General features: G+C 32.9%; 2 protein-coding genes across 3 annotated transcripts; one reads left to right on the top strand and one right to left on the bottom strand.

Moving 5' to 3' along the window:
* Positions 1 to 3,921: 3,921 nt before the first annotated feature.
* Positions 3,922 to 7,276, top strand: LOC108483576 (uncharacterized). Of its 2 annotated transcripts, none has more exons than XM_017787052.2 (8): positions 3,922 to 4,105; positions 4,833 to 5,465; positions 5,532 to 5,624; positions 5,700 to 5,801; positions 5,900 to 5,965; positions 6,225 to 6,290; positions 6,424 to 6,492; positions 6,583 to 7,276. In XM_017787052.2, exons 2-8 carry the CDS (start codon positions 4,887 to 4,889, stop codon positions 7,069 to 7,071), a joined length of 1,464 nt encoding a protein of 487 aa, XP_017642541.1. In that variant the 5' UTR covers positions 3,922 to 4,105; positions 4,833 to 4,886; the 3' UTR covers positions 7,072 to 7,276. The 2 variants fall into 2 exon arrangements, with proteins under 2 accessions (XP_017642541.1, XP_052887062.1); XM_053031102.1 differs by lacking the exon at positions 3,922 to 4,105 and adding an exon at positions 4,652 to 4,727.
* A 453-nt stretch (positions 7,277 to 7,729) lies between these two features.
* LOC108486218 (AT-rich interactive domain-containing protein 4-like) lies at positions 7,730 to 14,324 on the bottom strand. The gene is made up of 15 exons (XM_017790172.2): positions 12,646 to 14,324; positions 12,349 to 12,540; positions 12,040 to 12,093; positions 11,830 to 11,918; positions 11,367 to 11,640; positions 11,210 to 11,266; positions 10,872 to 10,903; positions 10,496 to 10,631; positions 10,233 to 10,406; positions 9,409 to 9,960; positions 8,941 to 9,078; positions 8,770 to 8,868; positions 8,447 to 8,547; positions 8,266 to 8,356; positions 7,730 to 8,145 (listed from the first exon to the last, which is right to left on the bottom strand). Exons 1-15 carry the CDS (start codon positions 12,799 to 12,801, stop codon positions 8,050 to 8,052), a joined length of 2,241 nt encoding a protein of 746 aa, XP_017645661.1. The 5' UTR covers positions 12,802 to 14,324; the 3' UTR covers positions 7,730 to 8,049.
* Positions 14,325 to 14,520: the final 196 nt, after the last annotated feature.

The following is a 14,520-nucleotide window of genomic DNA, read 5'->3' as shown; positions in this document are numbered from 1 at the left end:
AACATAGAAAAATTTTCATCTGAATTTCAAAAGCAGAATACTTCAGTGTAAGGCATAGCTGAAGCTCAATTACTTGTTTTTAAGTGGGTATTTGTGCTTGAGCTTAAATTGACAAGTTTATTAATTAAGCTTGAACATATTGATGGTGTTAATTTCGAATTTTTTTTAGTTGCATCCGAATAGCTTATGAATATAGGTGTTTCATTTCTATCTGCCTAAGCTTGTTAGTCTTTCAACACAATACATCTTATGATAGATCTCGTCAGTCATGGAGCAACCCGAGTGGATGGTCACCATTTTTGCCATACTCGTAAACGTTAACCTTCCTTAGATGCATTTGCATGCATCCATGTATCCTTGTTATAGCATTCTCTTACTTAGTAATCATGCAAGTGAAAAACAAAAGTAGATTGACTCTTGACATAAAATGCATAGACAATTTGTTTTATATATACACCTTGGCTTTAAGATCTCGTCAAGTTAACCATTTTGACCAGAGAAGCTCGTCTATTAAAAACACATCTTTTTATATGTTATCAACACCCGTCTTTTTTATGCTCATGGACCTTATCCAGTCACATCAAGATCTACTCAAGATAATCTGTGAAGACAAAACTCTTCATAACTTTCAAACACAAGCATCAAAAGCCTATCATAACTCAATGAATCTCTTATTTTAGTGGGATTGTTGGCTTCATGGAACTCACATGAAAAATCTACAAGTACCCTCATCGAATACTCACAAAATACCATATTGTTCTTATGTTAAAAGAATTTCTCGATCAATCTTACAACTCTCCGCACATTCACTGTGTGAATTGATTTCAACCATCCAAACCACTTCTTTGTATCAACACGATTAAAATATATGTCAATTTTTTTATAGAAAGTTGTTGAATAAAAGAATGAATATGTCAATGAAATGGCCATTTAGTCAAGCATAATGTTTAATATGCTTCTCAGCTATGTTTATCCAGTGAGGATGATTGAGACTCTCCATGCACACATCAAAAACAGAGGGTTAGCTTTTTTTCAAGTTTCAAAGAGAAAAAGAATGGTAGAATCTACTACCCCCAATTTGATCTGATGGAATTGAGATTGTAAAATTCTTGTGAATTCTTACACAGTTTTATCTTAGGACATGTTTCCGTACTTATGTTGTGCTTGTGTCTTTTCTCATCATGTCCTGTTTAAAATTATCATGTAATATTTCTTTTTATTTATTTGGTAACGTACTATATTCAACAGTTAAGTTTTAATATTCTATCTGTAATATTTAAATTCGAGAATTTATTTAAAAGATATTTAACTTTCTAAAATGGTCCTATTTTAAGGATTTTATTTTTGTCAAATTTGATGAAGAAACTTATGCACTTTTGAAATTAATCATTTTCAATAAAATTAGCTTTATACAAATTATTGGATTAGTATGCAATTCCATCACTTAGATGCTTTAAAAAACTGTTCACGATATCCTCCACTAGACTTGTGTAAGAGTTGGATAGCCTGTTCGGCTCGGTAAACTTGATTTAATTTGGGCTGATTTGGATAAAGATTTTTGCACTTTGAATCGGTTCGGTTCAAATTCAATTTAAAGAATAAAAAATTATTTTAAAATTAAAATTTAATTATAAAAATATATAAAATAACAACTAAAAACATATTTATGATATTTTTATTAATTTTTGAACAGTAAAATGATCTTTTTGGGCTTGGCCCAAAAATGAATCTGCAGTTGAAAAGTATTTTGGAATCGGATCTCAACCCCACTCATGAACACCTCTACCTGCAACCCCAGAACTTCAAATGTAAAGTATCTATGGTTCTTTTTTTTTTTAACATTAATCTCATTATAAGTTCTTATCATATCTACTCTTTTTGATGCAAAGTTTAAAACTACCCATAGCCCCTCCACTACCTTTAAAAAGTAGGAGAATACGCTTCAGCGCACTCGAACTCACGTCCTCCTGTACTGGCAACAATATCGATGCTAATCAAGTTAAGACTCAATTGCCAAATATTTATTGTTCTTTAAGCATTGGATTATAAAAAAAATTAATTTCTTTTTTCTAATAAAAGAATAGCTTAAATATTTAATATTTTTAGAAATTATTTTTTTGCTTTTTGATTTAAAAATTTAGTCAGCCATGTCCTTGTTTATAATTAGGGATGAAGGCAGAAAATCTTTTAGGAGTCGGATTTAAAATTATAATTTTTAGAAGGAAAAAGTGTAATTTTATCATATATATATATATATATATATATATATAAAATTAATAATTTCATCATTCTTTTTAAGGGACTAAATATTATTTTTTCATTTTGAGGAGCAAAGTAAAAATTATCATATATTAACTTCTAATCTTAAAATTTTGAAGGGACTAAAACAAAATAAAATTTATTTTGAGAAGAGCCCTTACCTGATCCTTGAATTCGCCCCTATTTGTAATAGCAAAGGACTTGATTGAAATGAAGCCATGATGGATATCATACCTTAGGTTTTAATATTTCAAATAAAGACTTACTATAATTCACTTAAGTAAATTATTCCGAATTACACACAAAATTAAAGTCCCAAATTCAGCAAATTCATTTTGTTTGTTCCTGCATTTATGCCTTAGTATGACCATTCATTCTTATTTTCTATATTTTACATAAAATGTAATAAATTAATAATTTTATTATATAAACTTTAATATAAAAATATATATTCGCATGGTAATATTATATTATAATGATTAATTTAATTAATTTTATACAACCATTCAAAAGAAATCAATTTAAAATTATTGATATAAATATTATTTGATACACTGTTAATATCTTTTTTATTTCATAAAAATAGTAAAAAGTTATTATGTGTTATTTATTATTATTTATTAACGATTCTTAACATTGTTTATATATATATATATATATATATATATGATAATTGTTTGATTCAATGGCGTTGAAACTTTTTAATTTCATATGCGGAATTAAGAAATCACAATGTGTTCAATTTATTTAGTTTAATATTTCTTAAATATAATGAAAGGGACATATGGCAATATCTTAACCTTATCTTCGACCAATGTATCCAATAGTTATCATATATATAATTATTTGATATATTGTCGGTAGAGTTTTTAACTTTATAAGTAGGGTCATCCTATATATATATATATAAAATAATCTGATATATTATCAATAAAATTTTAGACTCAACAAGCAAAAACGAAACCAGAAAATTGATTAAGGGACTAAAGATGAATCAAAAATCTTTGGGGCTTACCATTATACTAATTTATATTTTCTTTTTAATTGTTAAAGGGGTTACAACGTAAATTTACCATTTTATTGGACAAGCATTTTCATGTCCCAGTTTGGCTTGACTTAAATTTGATTTAAATAACTTAAAGAAAATAAAATTCTATTTAAATAATATTTCTTAAAATTTTAAACTTAATTATAAAATATAAGTAATCATATAAAATATATTTTTAATACTATTTCAATACTATAACAGTAAAATGAATCAGTGGGTCTGACTTAATCGATTTGATCGGTTCAATTATTAAACTAATAATAATTAATTAAATAATTTATAATTTTTAAAAATTTAAACCAGTTCAATTATTTTTTGTCTCAATTTTGAATTTTTATCAGATTTGAGAAATTTTCAATTCGATCTTTTTGTTTGGACCAATATACTGATCAGTTCTCGATCAACTAGTCTCACTGACCAATCTAGTTCTGTTTCAAGAACATTAATCATCTAGACAAAATCTAAATTTAAGAATTAAAATAAATTTGGTTGACAAATTAAAGTACCATTATGAGAAAAAATAAAGATACGAAAATGGACCTAATTGCAAAATTGAAGACCAAAAATTATATTATTTTTTTTAATATGTTGTAAAATAAAAGCAGACCGGGCCGGGGGGCAGAGTTAGAGCTAATAAAAGGAGGAGCGGTTTTTTTCTACGTCAAAAGCTCAACATCTTTTCTTTCACTTGTTGTAGTACAGCTGCTACACTCGCCCTTTCTGGATTCTAACAAAATAAATTAGAAATTTAATAATATCGTCTTCTACTGTTTCCTACTGCTGACACTCCTTCACTCTGTAAGTGGTTTTATAGTTTAATCTTCATTTTGTCTTCTGAGTATAAAAACTTAGTATTTGGTCATATGTTTTGTCTTTTTTTTTTCTTTTCTTTTTTTATGCTCTGTCTGTTTTAAGGTTGTTACCTGCAGGTTTGGGGGGTTTTGTTAGAAACCCAGTTTGCATGTTATTGTATTGGGTGTCTGAAAAAATGGGTTCAATATGGTATAAATTATTAACTGATGCAAAACTGTTTTGATCTTGTATAAGGGTTTTTGGGTTTGGTTTCGAGTGTTTTTGCTGTAAAAAGGGTAAAATAATGAGACTGTTGCAGTATTTTTGTTTTAAAATGATATTTTTTTCCATCTTTATTAATGGAAAGTTTTAACTTTTAACTTCAGTACTTTTTTATTATACTTTTAATATTTTTATATATATTCACCATAAAGAAAAACACAGATTTAGCATCTTAAACTTTCTTCGGTACATATATCCCATTCCCACCACTTGATTTGCTTCATGTTATATATATATATATATATATATAGCTTATTGTCAATTAATCACATGGTCAGGTCATGATTCTTTGGTTGTAACAGAGAATTCTTTCTATAATTTTATATATTTCTATGGCATGTGCTATGTATGTGTACATATCTACATTTTTCAAGTGGTTCCTTAAACAGCAATTCATGCTATAAAACTTTCATCATGGATTAATGGTGTTCCTTATTACGGTCTCCTGCAGGTCAAATCCTGAAGTATTTGGAGATTGTAAATTGTGAGCTTTGTATATAAAACAATGGATGATTATCTCGATCAGTATTTTGCTTCTTCGTCTTGGTCGGATGTGAATTTTAAGGAAAGATCACCTTGGGTTCTTAGTGAACCTGATCAGCCAAATGCACTGCTGCCTAGTTCGCCTATAAGCATGATCGGTATGAACCACGGGATGGAGTGCTTAGCTACACAGAGTACTCCTTTAGGTGTTGGGCCGCAAACGAATTGCGAAAGTTTGGGACTGCAGTTTAATGCAGGTGTTCATTCCTCTGGTTCATTAAAGGGTCTTCAAGTTGTCGGTGATATGACCACCCTGTCTCAATCATTTAACGAGGGAGGGGATGTAATATGCAATGGAGGTGAATCTTCTGAATTTCAGAGATCACTTACAGGCCTAGAAACCCTTTGTTCGATACCGCAATTTTGGCAGCCACAACCTTATGATGGTCTAATTTCTTCCCTTCCTATGGGACAAACCCAAATGCAAAGCTCTAGTCTTCAAGGAGATAATGGAAATGTTGATGATGGTAATATTAACAGATTTGTTGAAATCGATAAATTTCTGCAACTCGAGAACTTATCCGCGCCGATCAATGCAAAGGTATTACCGTCTCTTGCTCAACCAGCATTGTTTTAGTTTGGTTGTTGCTTATATAATGTGTATCAGGAAAAACAAGATATGCAAAATTCTAGTTACTTGTCTTTTCCTGCCGACCGTCCGATGACAGATACAATGATAGACTTACCATCTCTGCTGCAGGTATTTGTAATAGTAATTCTCATTGTTTTGTCTAGCATTTCGGCTAAGCTTACTAGTTTTGTACTTTTAATATAGAGTTCATCACCTGCACCGAACAAAGGTTGCAATGGAACTGGGAAGCCTCAAGTTAGAGCACGTCGAGGTCAGGCTACTGATCCACACAGCATCGCAGAGAGGGTCAGTCACTCAGTTGTAATACTTCCTGTCATCAAAGTTAATACTCTTGAGTTGGTTTTTTGAGATCAGCCTTTGTTCTATTATTCGATCAATTGCAGCTTCGAAGGGAGAAGATTGCTGAAAGGATGAAGAATCTGCAAGAACTTGTACCGAACTCCAATAAGGTATCATCTTCTTTATGTAATTTTCTTTGGTCTTTAAAGCCTAATTCGAGCACATTTGTTGTTTTACTTAGACTTGGGTAGGTGTGTTAGATACGGGTATATATCTAACATGAATATATGCAAATTTTCTATATGTTTTTGAGGGTCCTAGAAGGGTCATACCCCCAAACTCATGTCCAAATATACGTTGGACACGAGTACTTAAAGAAAAATTACACTGAATTGTTCAATTAAGAATTAATGTTGATGAACTTTGCAGACTGACAAGGCCTCTATGCTTGACGCAATCATCGAGTATGTCAGGTTCCTTCAACTCCAAGTCAAGGTAGGACTAAATTCTTGTTAATATCACAACATCCAAGCCAAGCTTCAAAAGAAATAATCTGAAACCATTAAAAACGTTTAATGGCGTTTTAGTTACCATAAGTAAACGTGGTGATTATGAAAACTATTTGCAGGTACTAAGCATGAGTAGGCTAGGAGCAGCAGGGGCAGTAGTTCCTCTCATAACTGATGGCCAAGCTGAGGTGTCAAATTCTCGTCTAACATCGAAATTCCCAGGATCTCATTAAGATTTTAATGCTAAACTACAACTTTTCTTATGTCTGTTCCATTAGGGATCTAATGGCTTGACACTAACACCCTTGGCAATGGGAAGTGATGGAGTTGATTGTTCACCATCTCCCGAACAAGTTGTTTTTGAACAAGAAGTGGTGAAACTCATGGAATCCAATGTGACAATAGCCATGCAATATCTGCAAAGTAAAGGTCTATGCCTTATGCCGATTGCGCTCGCCGCTGCCATATCCAACGGGAAGGCATCGCCCTCGTCATCATCAGGTCCTGTTTCCGAGGAAAGGAAGAAATTTGGTTTCACCAACAGTATTATAAGCAATGACGATAGAGTTCACAACACCACCACCTGCAGCAGCAGCAGTGAGGGTGGTGTTCGGAATTCCAACAGTAGTAACAGCAGTGGCACTGGCAACTTGTCTGGTGTCGGGATTCATCAATCAACCTCTGATGGTAATTTCATGATTGAAAAGATCAATGGTTGCAATGGTACCTTCAAACAAGAAGTCAACACTTTGTGTACTGCCAAATGATGAAAACTCCAAACCAGAGATGCTGGTCTTACATTTAACAAAGTAGTTATAGGACTTCCATTGTCTTCTTTGTTCTCTATGTTTTGCTTTTTCTTTCCAGGAAAGTGTATGCTAATATATGTACATATAATACTGGTTTATATATTTAGTCTTCAACTATGACCCAGATTTTTAGTTATCTCGAACTTAAAAGTTTGACATAAAACATGTTTATACCTACTATATAGACTATGTTTAGAGTTTACCATATAAGTCCTTGTATCATATTTTGGAGTTCATTTTAATCCCACTACTTAAAAGGAATATTATAACTCATGTACACTTTAAAAACTGCCATTTTAATCCCTGCATGTGGTATTCAATCAAATTAAAGAGCTTACTGATGTTGAAAATTAATGGAATGACACTGTCATTTAAACACAACAATTATGTACACAAAAAATAAGATCGAAAACAATTTAATGTCAGATCAATCATCATTAAATTATTTTTCATTAAACAAAATTAACATGTAAAGACTAAAATTTGTAAACTTTACACGATCTAATATATTAAACGAAACAAACAATATCATTAAAATTTTATAAAAAAAAAAAAATCCGTACAACAAGCCGTCCAAACTAATGACTAAATTGATGAAAAAAACAGCGTGAAATAATTGTTTAACAAAAAACTACCTCATTAAATCTAATTGAGTAAAATAGGGAAATGTTAATTTTTTCTACAATTACTCATCTCTGTTTACCAGATTACAAAATATTGGTGGAATTAAGGGTTGAGGGGGAACTTCGTTAATGGCGTGATCTATATATGAGAACAACAATGGGGGATTACAATACAATAATTACATTTCCTAATATCGTGCCTTATCTCATGCGTTATAGTGAGTAAAGAAAAATGAAAATGACAAAAAAAAAAAAAAGGGACAATGAGACAAATTTCTAAGTTGGGGGATCTAAAGTGAGTGTCAAAGTTTTGTCAATAACCATTCATAGTTTTCGCTGCTTTCTTCTTAAAACTCGAGATGCTGCAGTGTGGACAAACGTACTCCAGCCCGTCTGTTTTCGCATAATCCTGTAGTTCACAAGTGTCAAGTTAATCACAGCCGTTTAAGGTCGGGAAACAAAATCGACCCGAAATTGCAAACAATGAAACTGTTATTGTATTCGATCCTGAAGATGGTGAATGATATACCTTAAAGGCTCCAAGCCCCTGCCGCCTATCACAGCCGAAGTGAGCCCATTCGTCACAAACTCCACAGTTTACCCAATCACCAGCTGCGCTACTGTTTTGACACACAAACTAACCACTGTCAGTACTGCAAACAGTTCGGCTTATGTGTGTATGTGTGAGCAAACAAGAGAGAGAAAGAGACCTGTGACATAACAAGCAGCATTCTCCATCCACATCGTCGTGAGCCAATTCATACTCTAAAAGGTAAGTCTCGTAATGTCTTTTCAGAGTGTTGCCCACCCCCTAAGGTAAAATTAGAGGAAAAGGCAACGGTTATTGTCCCAAAATTTGAAAGCCTATAAAGCCGGCAAGTTAAAACTTGATAGAATGAACCATACATACAAGAATTCAAAGAACTTAAGGATCAAAAAGAAAGAACATTTGAAACAGCGGTTATGCGTTTAACATGGAAAGGAAGTACTATGACAAAGTAAAACTAATAAGGCGAACAATTTCAAAACATACAGTCATTCTATTCGTCAATGTGTGATTGCGCATCTTCGAAAATACTTGTCCTTTCCAATTTATGCCATTCCCGACATTAAAGCCTCCTCTCGACACCACCTGTTAGGTCCAATCTTTCAGTACGATTTTTTTGCCGGACTTCAATCATATTTAGCACAAGCAGTAACTTACCTCTCTATACAAGTTAAAAAGGTCAAGACGCTTCGCATTCAGAATGGCATCAGGAAACTCAGCTAACCCTCCTTGAGGAACAAGCCGAGTATGTCCTCGAAAAATCAGAAACTGCATTACATCTCTCAAAAATTCTTCCTGCCAGAAAATAAACCAACAGGAGAAAAAAGTCTATGTATTAGGAGAAAATTACAGATATACTACTCTGGTTGCACAATAAGATTGACTCGAACACCTATCTTTGTTCATGATGAAGCAGAAAACCACAATTTTTTTTAATTTTTATTCTCGTAAACATGATCCATGAAGCACAAATAATTATCACATTCAAATAATATAAAGGAGAAGTTTAAATAGATTGCGAAGAAATGCATGACTTTCCTAAATCTTCTGCAACAACTAGAACACATAATACATGTGGATAATATTTTCAAATTCTTCACTTGAAATTCAAAGAAGATGACTAACCTCTGAGCAAACCTGTATCGGGGCTCTACCACAACCATGTTTCTTAAGGGGTAATGGATTTAAAGAAATAATTTGCTGGGCTTGATAAGAACTCGACAATGCTTTCCGGTGTGTAACAGGAGCAGGTTGCTTCACAGGAGCTAATGGCAAGTTAACCTTTCCTTGGTCACCATCATATCTCTCAGCCTCAGAAAATCCAGAAAAGGGAAGCATCTTATGACGCTGGGTGTGAGGAATTGGCCTCATAGCAGCAACATTGATTTTTGGTCTTGTCAAACCATTTACACCTTCCATGATGGTACAGTTTAGAGATTTAGTGTCTTTATACGGCTCTGGTCTTTTACGACTAGGTGCCGGCGGCACCAACCAACTGGGAGTTCTGGAAATTAGAGAACTACCCAAGAGGGGATCTTTGCTCAGCTTTTTGCAAAAGAAAAGAAGACGTTCAGCATCATCTTTTTCAAAAGATGCAACCGACAAACCTTGAATGCTAGCAATCCCCAGCATAACTAGGCTGCGGTATGACACATCTGGTGCAAGTTGCCGCAGAACCTGTCAAAAGTCATCCCAAAAAACACATCACGATTTCAAAATAAAAATCAAGCTAACTCGAAAATGATTAAATTACCATCATGGAAAAGGCTTCATAAGTATACCTCAAAGCATAATTCAAAATTTTTGGTTCAAATGTTTATAACCTCTAATGAAGTTTATGGTTAAAAAAATAAAAAGTTGACAAGGACCAATCATCGCACATGCAAAATTCAAAAAAAGCTCTTGAGAAGCCCATGGAAAGAGAAATATGGTTAAAGAGTAAATCAGACCTGCGAAGCCCATGTGGGAACCTTCATGCACACTTCAAACACACTTGCTCCACAGGCAATTGAGGTTGATCTACGAGGCTCGGATGAAGGCAATTTGCTCTCCTCGGAACTTGATTGTGCATGGACTAGTTGACTCTTCTCAATAAGCTCATTTTTTATATGATTTTCCAAAAGCTGAGACAACAACACGAAAGAACAAAAGAGTTTCAGGCATGAACTTAAAGTAAACAGCACTTGCAATTAACCCAATCACAATTACTTGCCTGATCATTAAAACAAGTTTGTGCGCTACCAGACACTAAAAGTGATATGTGAGCCGAACTGCAAGTTGAAAAGTCGCAACGCATGGTGACTACACCACGAGAAAATGTCCCCGCCTGAAGAGGTGGTGGTGGAGCACTATAAGAGTGGAACCCCATAAGTATATTGATGATAATGCACAAAAGTAACTTCGAGGATGCAGTAGTATGGGGAACGGAAACTCCATACAACAAAATATCAAAGTCACAAACATTCAACTCAAAACCCGAAAGTTCTTTCTTTGCCCCCCCCCCCCAAATAAAAAAATCCAAGACCAACACAAAGCCAAAAATCCCCATCCCGAAAGAAACTATAACTAAGCTCAAATTTGTCAAGTACCTTGCTCGGTTATGGAGTTTGCTCCCTCGTATCTGAAACAAATGACAATGGAATATAGTTAATAAGTGGATAAAAGAGAATCAAAGTACTAGAACAGATTATGCTCTCACATACGCACACAACAATGGCACACTACATATATATAATCATGGGAATAATGCAAGATGCTCTTCTCCCAAGTATGAACATCAAGCCAATTGAATGTATGCATGGATCATATAACTATATTAGACACAGACGAGACAAATAATCTCTTAGATAATGGTGTACAAAAGATGGTAAAAGAAACTAATATATAATAGAAATTCAAAAAAAAAAAAAACCTTATACGAACTTACTTCAATGCTTAAGAGGGCATTAAGGCCATCCTCCAAAGATCCCAAAAGGACAGCATCCTGCAAGACATATAGTTAGTAACCAATATAAACCAGGATGAACAAAGTATTAGTACATGATTATTGTTTCAAGAACAGAACAATTAGAACTCAAACCTACCAATGTACATGGAGATCCACAAACAAGAAACCTCATAGTCACATCATCATCATATATCTTTATGGCAGGAAGATTTTCAGGAGAGTCTTCTTGCTCTTGCATATCTACCTCTGGTTGAGAAACATCAATCTTGGGAGGCTCCCCAAGTAGATGTGGTCCTGGCTTAATACTTTGCTTTTGACTATTAGAAGAGACAATATTGTTGTTCCGTACACAGTACAGTTTAAAAGAAGCATTTGCAAATTGGAATGCATCCCATGTATGGCTACATGAACTGCAATAGACCAAAACTAAAACTTTAGAATGGTCTCCCAGTAAAATTTATTACAGATGTAGACAATATCTCAATAAGTCTTAATATAGGTTAAGTCATCTAAAGCTAAGTACAAAAATTTGTGTTATCAGAGTAAACAGCACTATCAGCAACTGCTCTTGAAAACGAGCACAAGCAGAAGATTTGTACCTTTGAATCACTGATAACAGTGCTTGACGAAAATGGCAAGCAACATAACGAGAGAATGTATTTTTCCAATATATAACATAAGGTACTCCCTGTAATGACAAATGAATGTCAACAACTTCTATTTAAACATAAAATAAAAAAGAAAAAAGAAAAAAAGAAGAAGAAGAAAAGAAAAGAATCGTTTGTTCATGATCATGATCAATAATTTACCTTGGAGTGAAGTCCCTCTGCCAATTTGACACCATTGGGAATCTCTAAGTAAACCTACATAAACATTCGACATTTACAATCAATTTCAAATAAGCAATGAACTTAGCAAAACTTGTAAAAGGAAATCATAGAACAAAACAAAACAACATATGTAAAAGGAACTTAAAAGGAGAAAGACTTAAAAAGTAATAATAAGAAGAAAAAAAAAAAACAATCCTTTCCTATATCTCTAGCACCTTATCCCTTTATCGTATAATTTCAAAAATCACAACTATCTAAATCATAACCGAGTCAAGCATCATCACTCACAGTGGTAGGAAATGTAGAACCAAAGACTCCACATAAAGCTTCTGGAGTAGACAAGTCAACATCCCCCAAAAACAGGGAGCCAATTTCTTCACTATCAGCAATCTGCTCTCCTTGTAAGTAAACAATATTAGGCTCAAATGATTCAAAAACCCGCCGGAACTCATCAATACTAGGATTATTCAGAAGCTGAACCTGTACTCACACGCATAAAAATGTCATCACATTATAACAAAACTTGTACTAAAATGATACTTAAAAATAAATGTAGAACTATCCGCATTATATGTATATACATACCTCAAGGCGCCCTGAAGAAGAAAGCTCTGGAAACGGGTATCTGGGCTTATCATCAGAAACAGGTTGCTTTTGCTTATTATCAGAAACTTTACCGCCACAAAGAACTGCAAGGAGACTGCAATGGTTCCTTGAAGACCCTTGAGCACTAAACATCATGCAAACATGCCAGAACCAACAAAACTCAAGCTTGCCACTAAGTTACCAATGCCTCTTCTTCCCAAAAACTTAAAAAGAATACTAACTGTGAAATCAAATCAAAACGCTAAAAAGCCTACAGTGAATCTGAAAACTCAAAAACCTCTGGAATTTTTTCAAAATTCTACCAGAGATGTAATAAGAGACTAAAAGGAAGTTCCATTTGTATTTGCAGGGACTTGAAATCAAAATCCCTAAAACACCAAAAAGTTGAGAGAGTACAAAAATTGAAGAAAACTCACCCACCCAAATGAGATTAGTAAGAGAATCGAAGACCCAAATGAGCAAAATTCCTTACAAACAGAAGGAAGCAAACAAAAATCGAAAAAGTAAAGAAGAAAAAAAGGAACCCTAAGTTTATGAAGACACACTCTAATAATAAAGAAATCTCTAATAAAAAACCCCGAAAGGACACATCTTTGCTTTCGCCTAATAAAAATTCCCCCTCACACACACACCCCTTTGATAAAAAAAAAAAAGGAATAAAAATAAAAACCCAAAATCAAAATCCGATAAAAATCAAAGTCACGCAATAAATAATTGCAGCTAAAATTAAAACCTTTTTATTTTGGATTGTTTAATTAAAAATCAAACAGCCTCAAAAGCCCTTTTTTTTCCCCTTTGTTGTCAGTATGCATTTTAATTACTACAGTTTCCTTTTTCCCCAATCACATTCTCATATATCTAAAATCAAATCCAAAAACACAAACAAAAAATGGGAAAAAAGAAAACCAATTTGTTAAATTAAATTTCTTAATTGACTTTTTTTTTATATTTTAATCTGTTTCTTTCACGTTTGTTTGATGGTAAAAGCCTAACAATTAACATCATGTTACCGTAATTGAAAAGATATTATTTTTCAACTACATTATTACTTGTTGTCAAACTTTGAGAATCCCCAAAAATAAAAAGAAATTTCTTTTATCATCTCTGCTCTCTGCATTTCTTTTTTCTGTGTTCTTCGTTAAAAAAAGAAAATTAATAATATTTTTAAAAAATCCCATTTTACTAGTTCTACAAAAGATCCCCATAAGAAAGTGTATTTTACTTCTTCTTTGTTCCATATGATCATGCTCATGAATTCATCATCAATTTTGGGTGTTGGGTTTTTTAATTAAATGACCATTTTTAAAAAAAAGTATTATCATTTATTTAATTAATTAACAGAATTTAAAAACCCAAACAGGAAAAAAGAAAGAAGATCATTAATAGATGTTGGGTTTTTTAAGTAAATGTTCTTGTTTGGTTTCATGGAAGAATTCTGCTGCTCACTTTATAAAGAACTGGGACCCATTTGCCAGGATTTAACTAGTGCTGCTTATCTTTTCTTCCACACTTTATCTTAATTTCTGCTAAAAACAATTGGTCTTTGTCTTCCTAGTTCATGTGTTATGTTTTTGCCGGTTAAAAATCGCTTTTGATTCTTTTTTGTTTCATAACAAACCTTAGGATTTTTTTTTATCATCTTCTTCATTCTGGTGATTTGACCTTCTTTGTTCCCAGAAAACATATAATTTAAAAGTATGGAAATGGTAAAGTCATGAACAGTGTCTAATTTAAGTAATTCACTAACATTTTACTATAATAATTCAATTTTTAAGGTTAATCGTAAAGGTCTCAAAATCATGTTTTAAATTTTAATTTAGTCCCCAAATTACTAAATAATATAATTAAATCATT

This window comes from Gossypium arboreum, chromosome 7 (genome assembly GCF_025698485.1).
Source record: "Gossypium arboreum isolate Shixiya-1 chromosome 7, ASM2569848v2, whole genome shotgun sequence".
Classification (NCBI taxonomy): domain Eukaryota; kingdom Viridiplantae; phylum Streptophyta; class Magnoliopsida; order Malvales; family Malvaceae; genus Gossypium; species Gossypium arboreum.
The sequence above is the reverse complement of the archived record's forward strand: the minus strand, read 5'-3'. Positions and strand labels throughout refer to the sequence as shown.

Bases quoted from the DNA above. Each gene is read 5' to 3' on its own strand.
- LOC108486218 (XM_017790172.2), bottom strand. From the start codon at position 12,801: ATGATGTTTAGTGCTCAAGGGTCTTCAAGGAACCATTGCAGTCTCCTT. The intron at 11,641-11,829 runs GTACAAATCTTC...GGTCTATTGCAG, and splicing joins CTGTTATCAGTGATTCAAAG to TTCATGTAGCCATACATGGG. The intron at 11,267-11,366 runs GTAGGTTTGAGT...TATGTCTTGCAG, and splicing joins GTGGATCTCCATGTACATTG to GATGCTGTCCTTTTGGGATC.
- LOC108483576 (XM_017787052.2), top strand. From the start codon at position 4,887: ATGGATGATTATCTCGATCAGTATTTTGCTTCTTCGTCTTGGTCGGAT. The intron at 5,466-5,531 runs GTATTACCGTCT...AATGTGTATCAG, and splicing joins CCGCGCCGATCAATGCAAAG to GAAAAACAAGATATGCAAAA. The intron at 5,802-5,899 runs GTCAGTCACTCA...GATCAATTGCAG, and splicing joins CACACAGCATCGCAGAGAGG to CTTCGAAGGGAGAAGATTGC.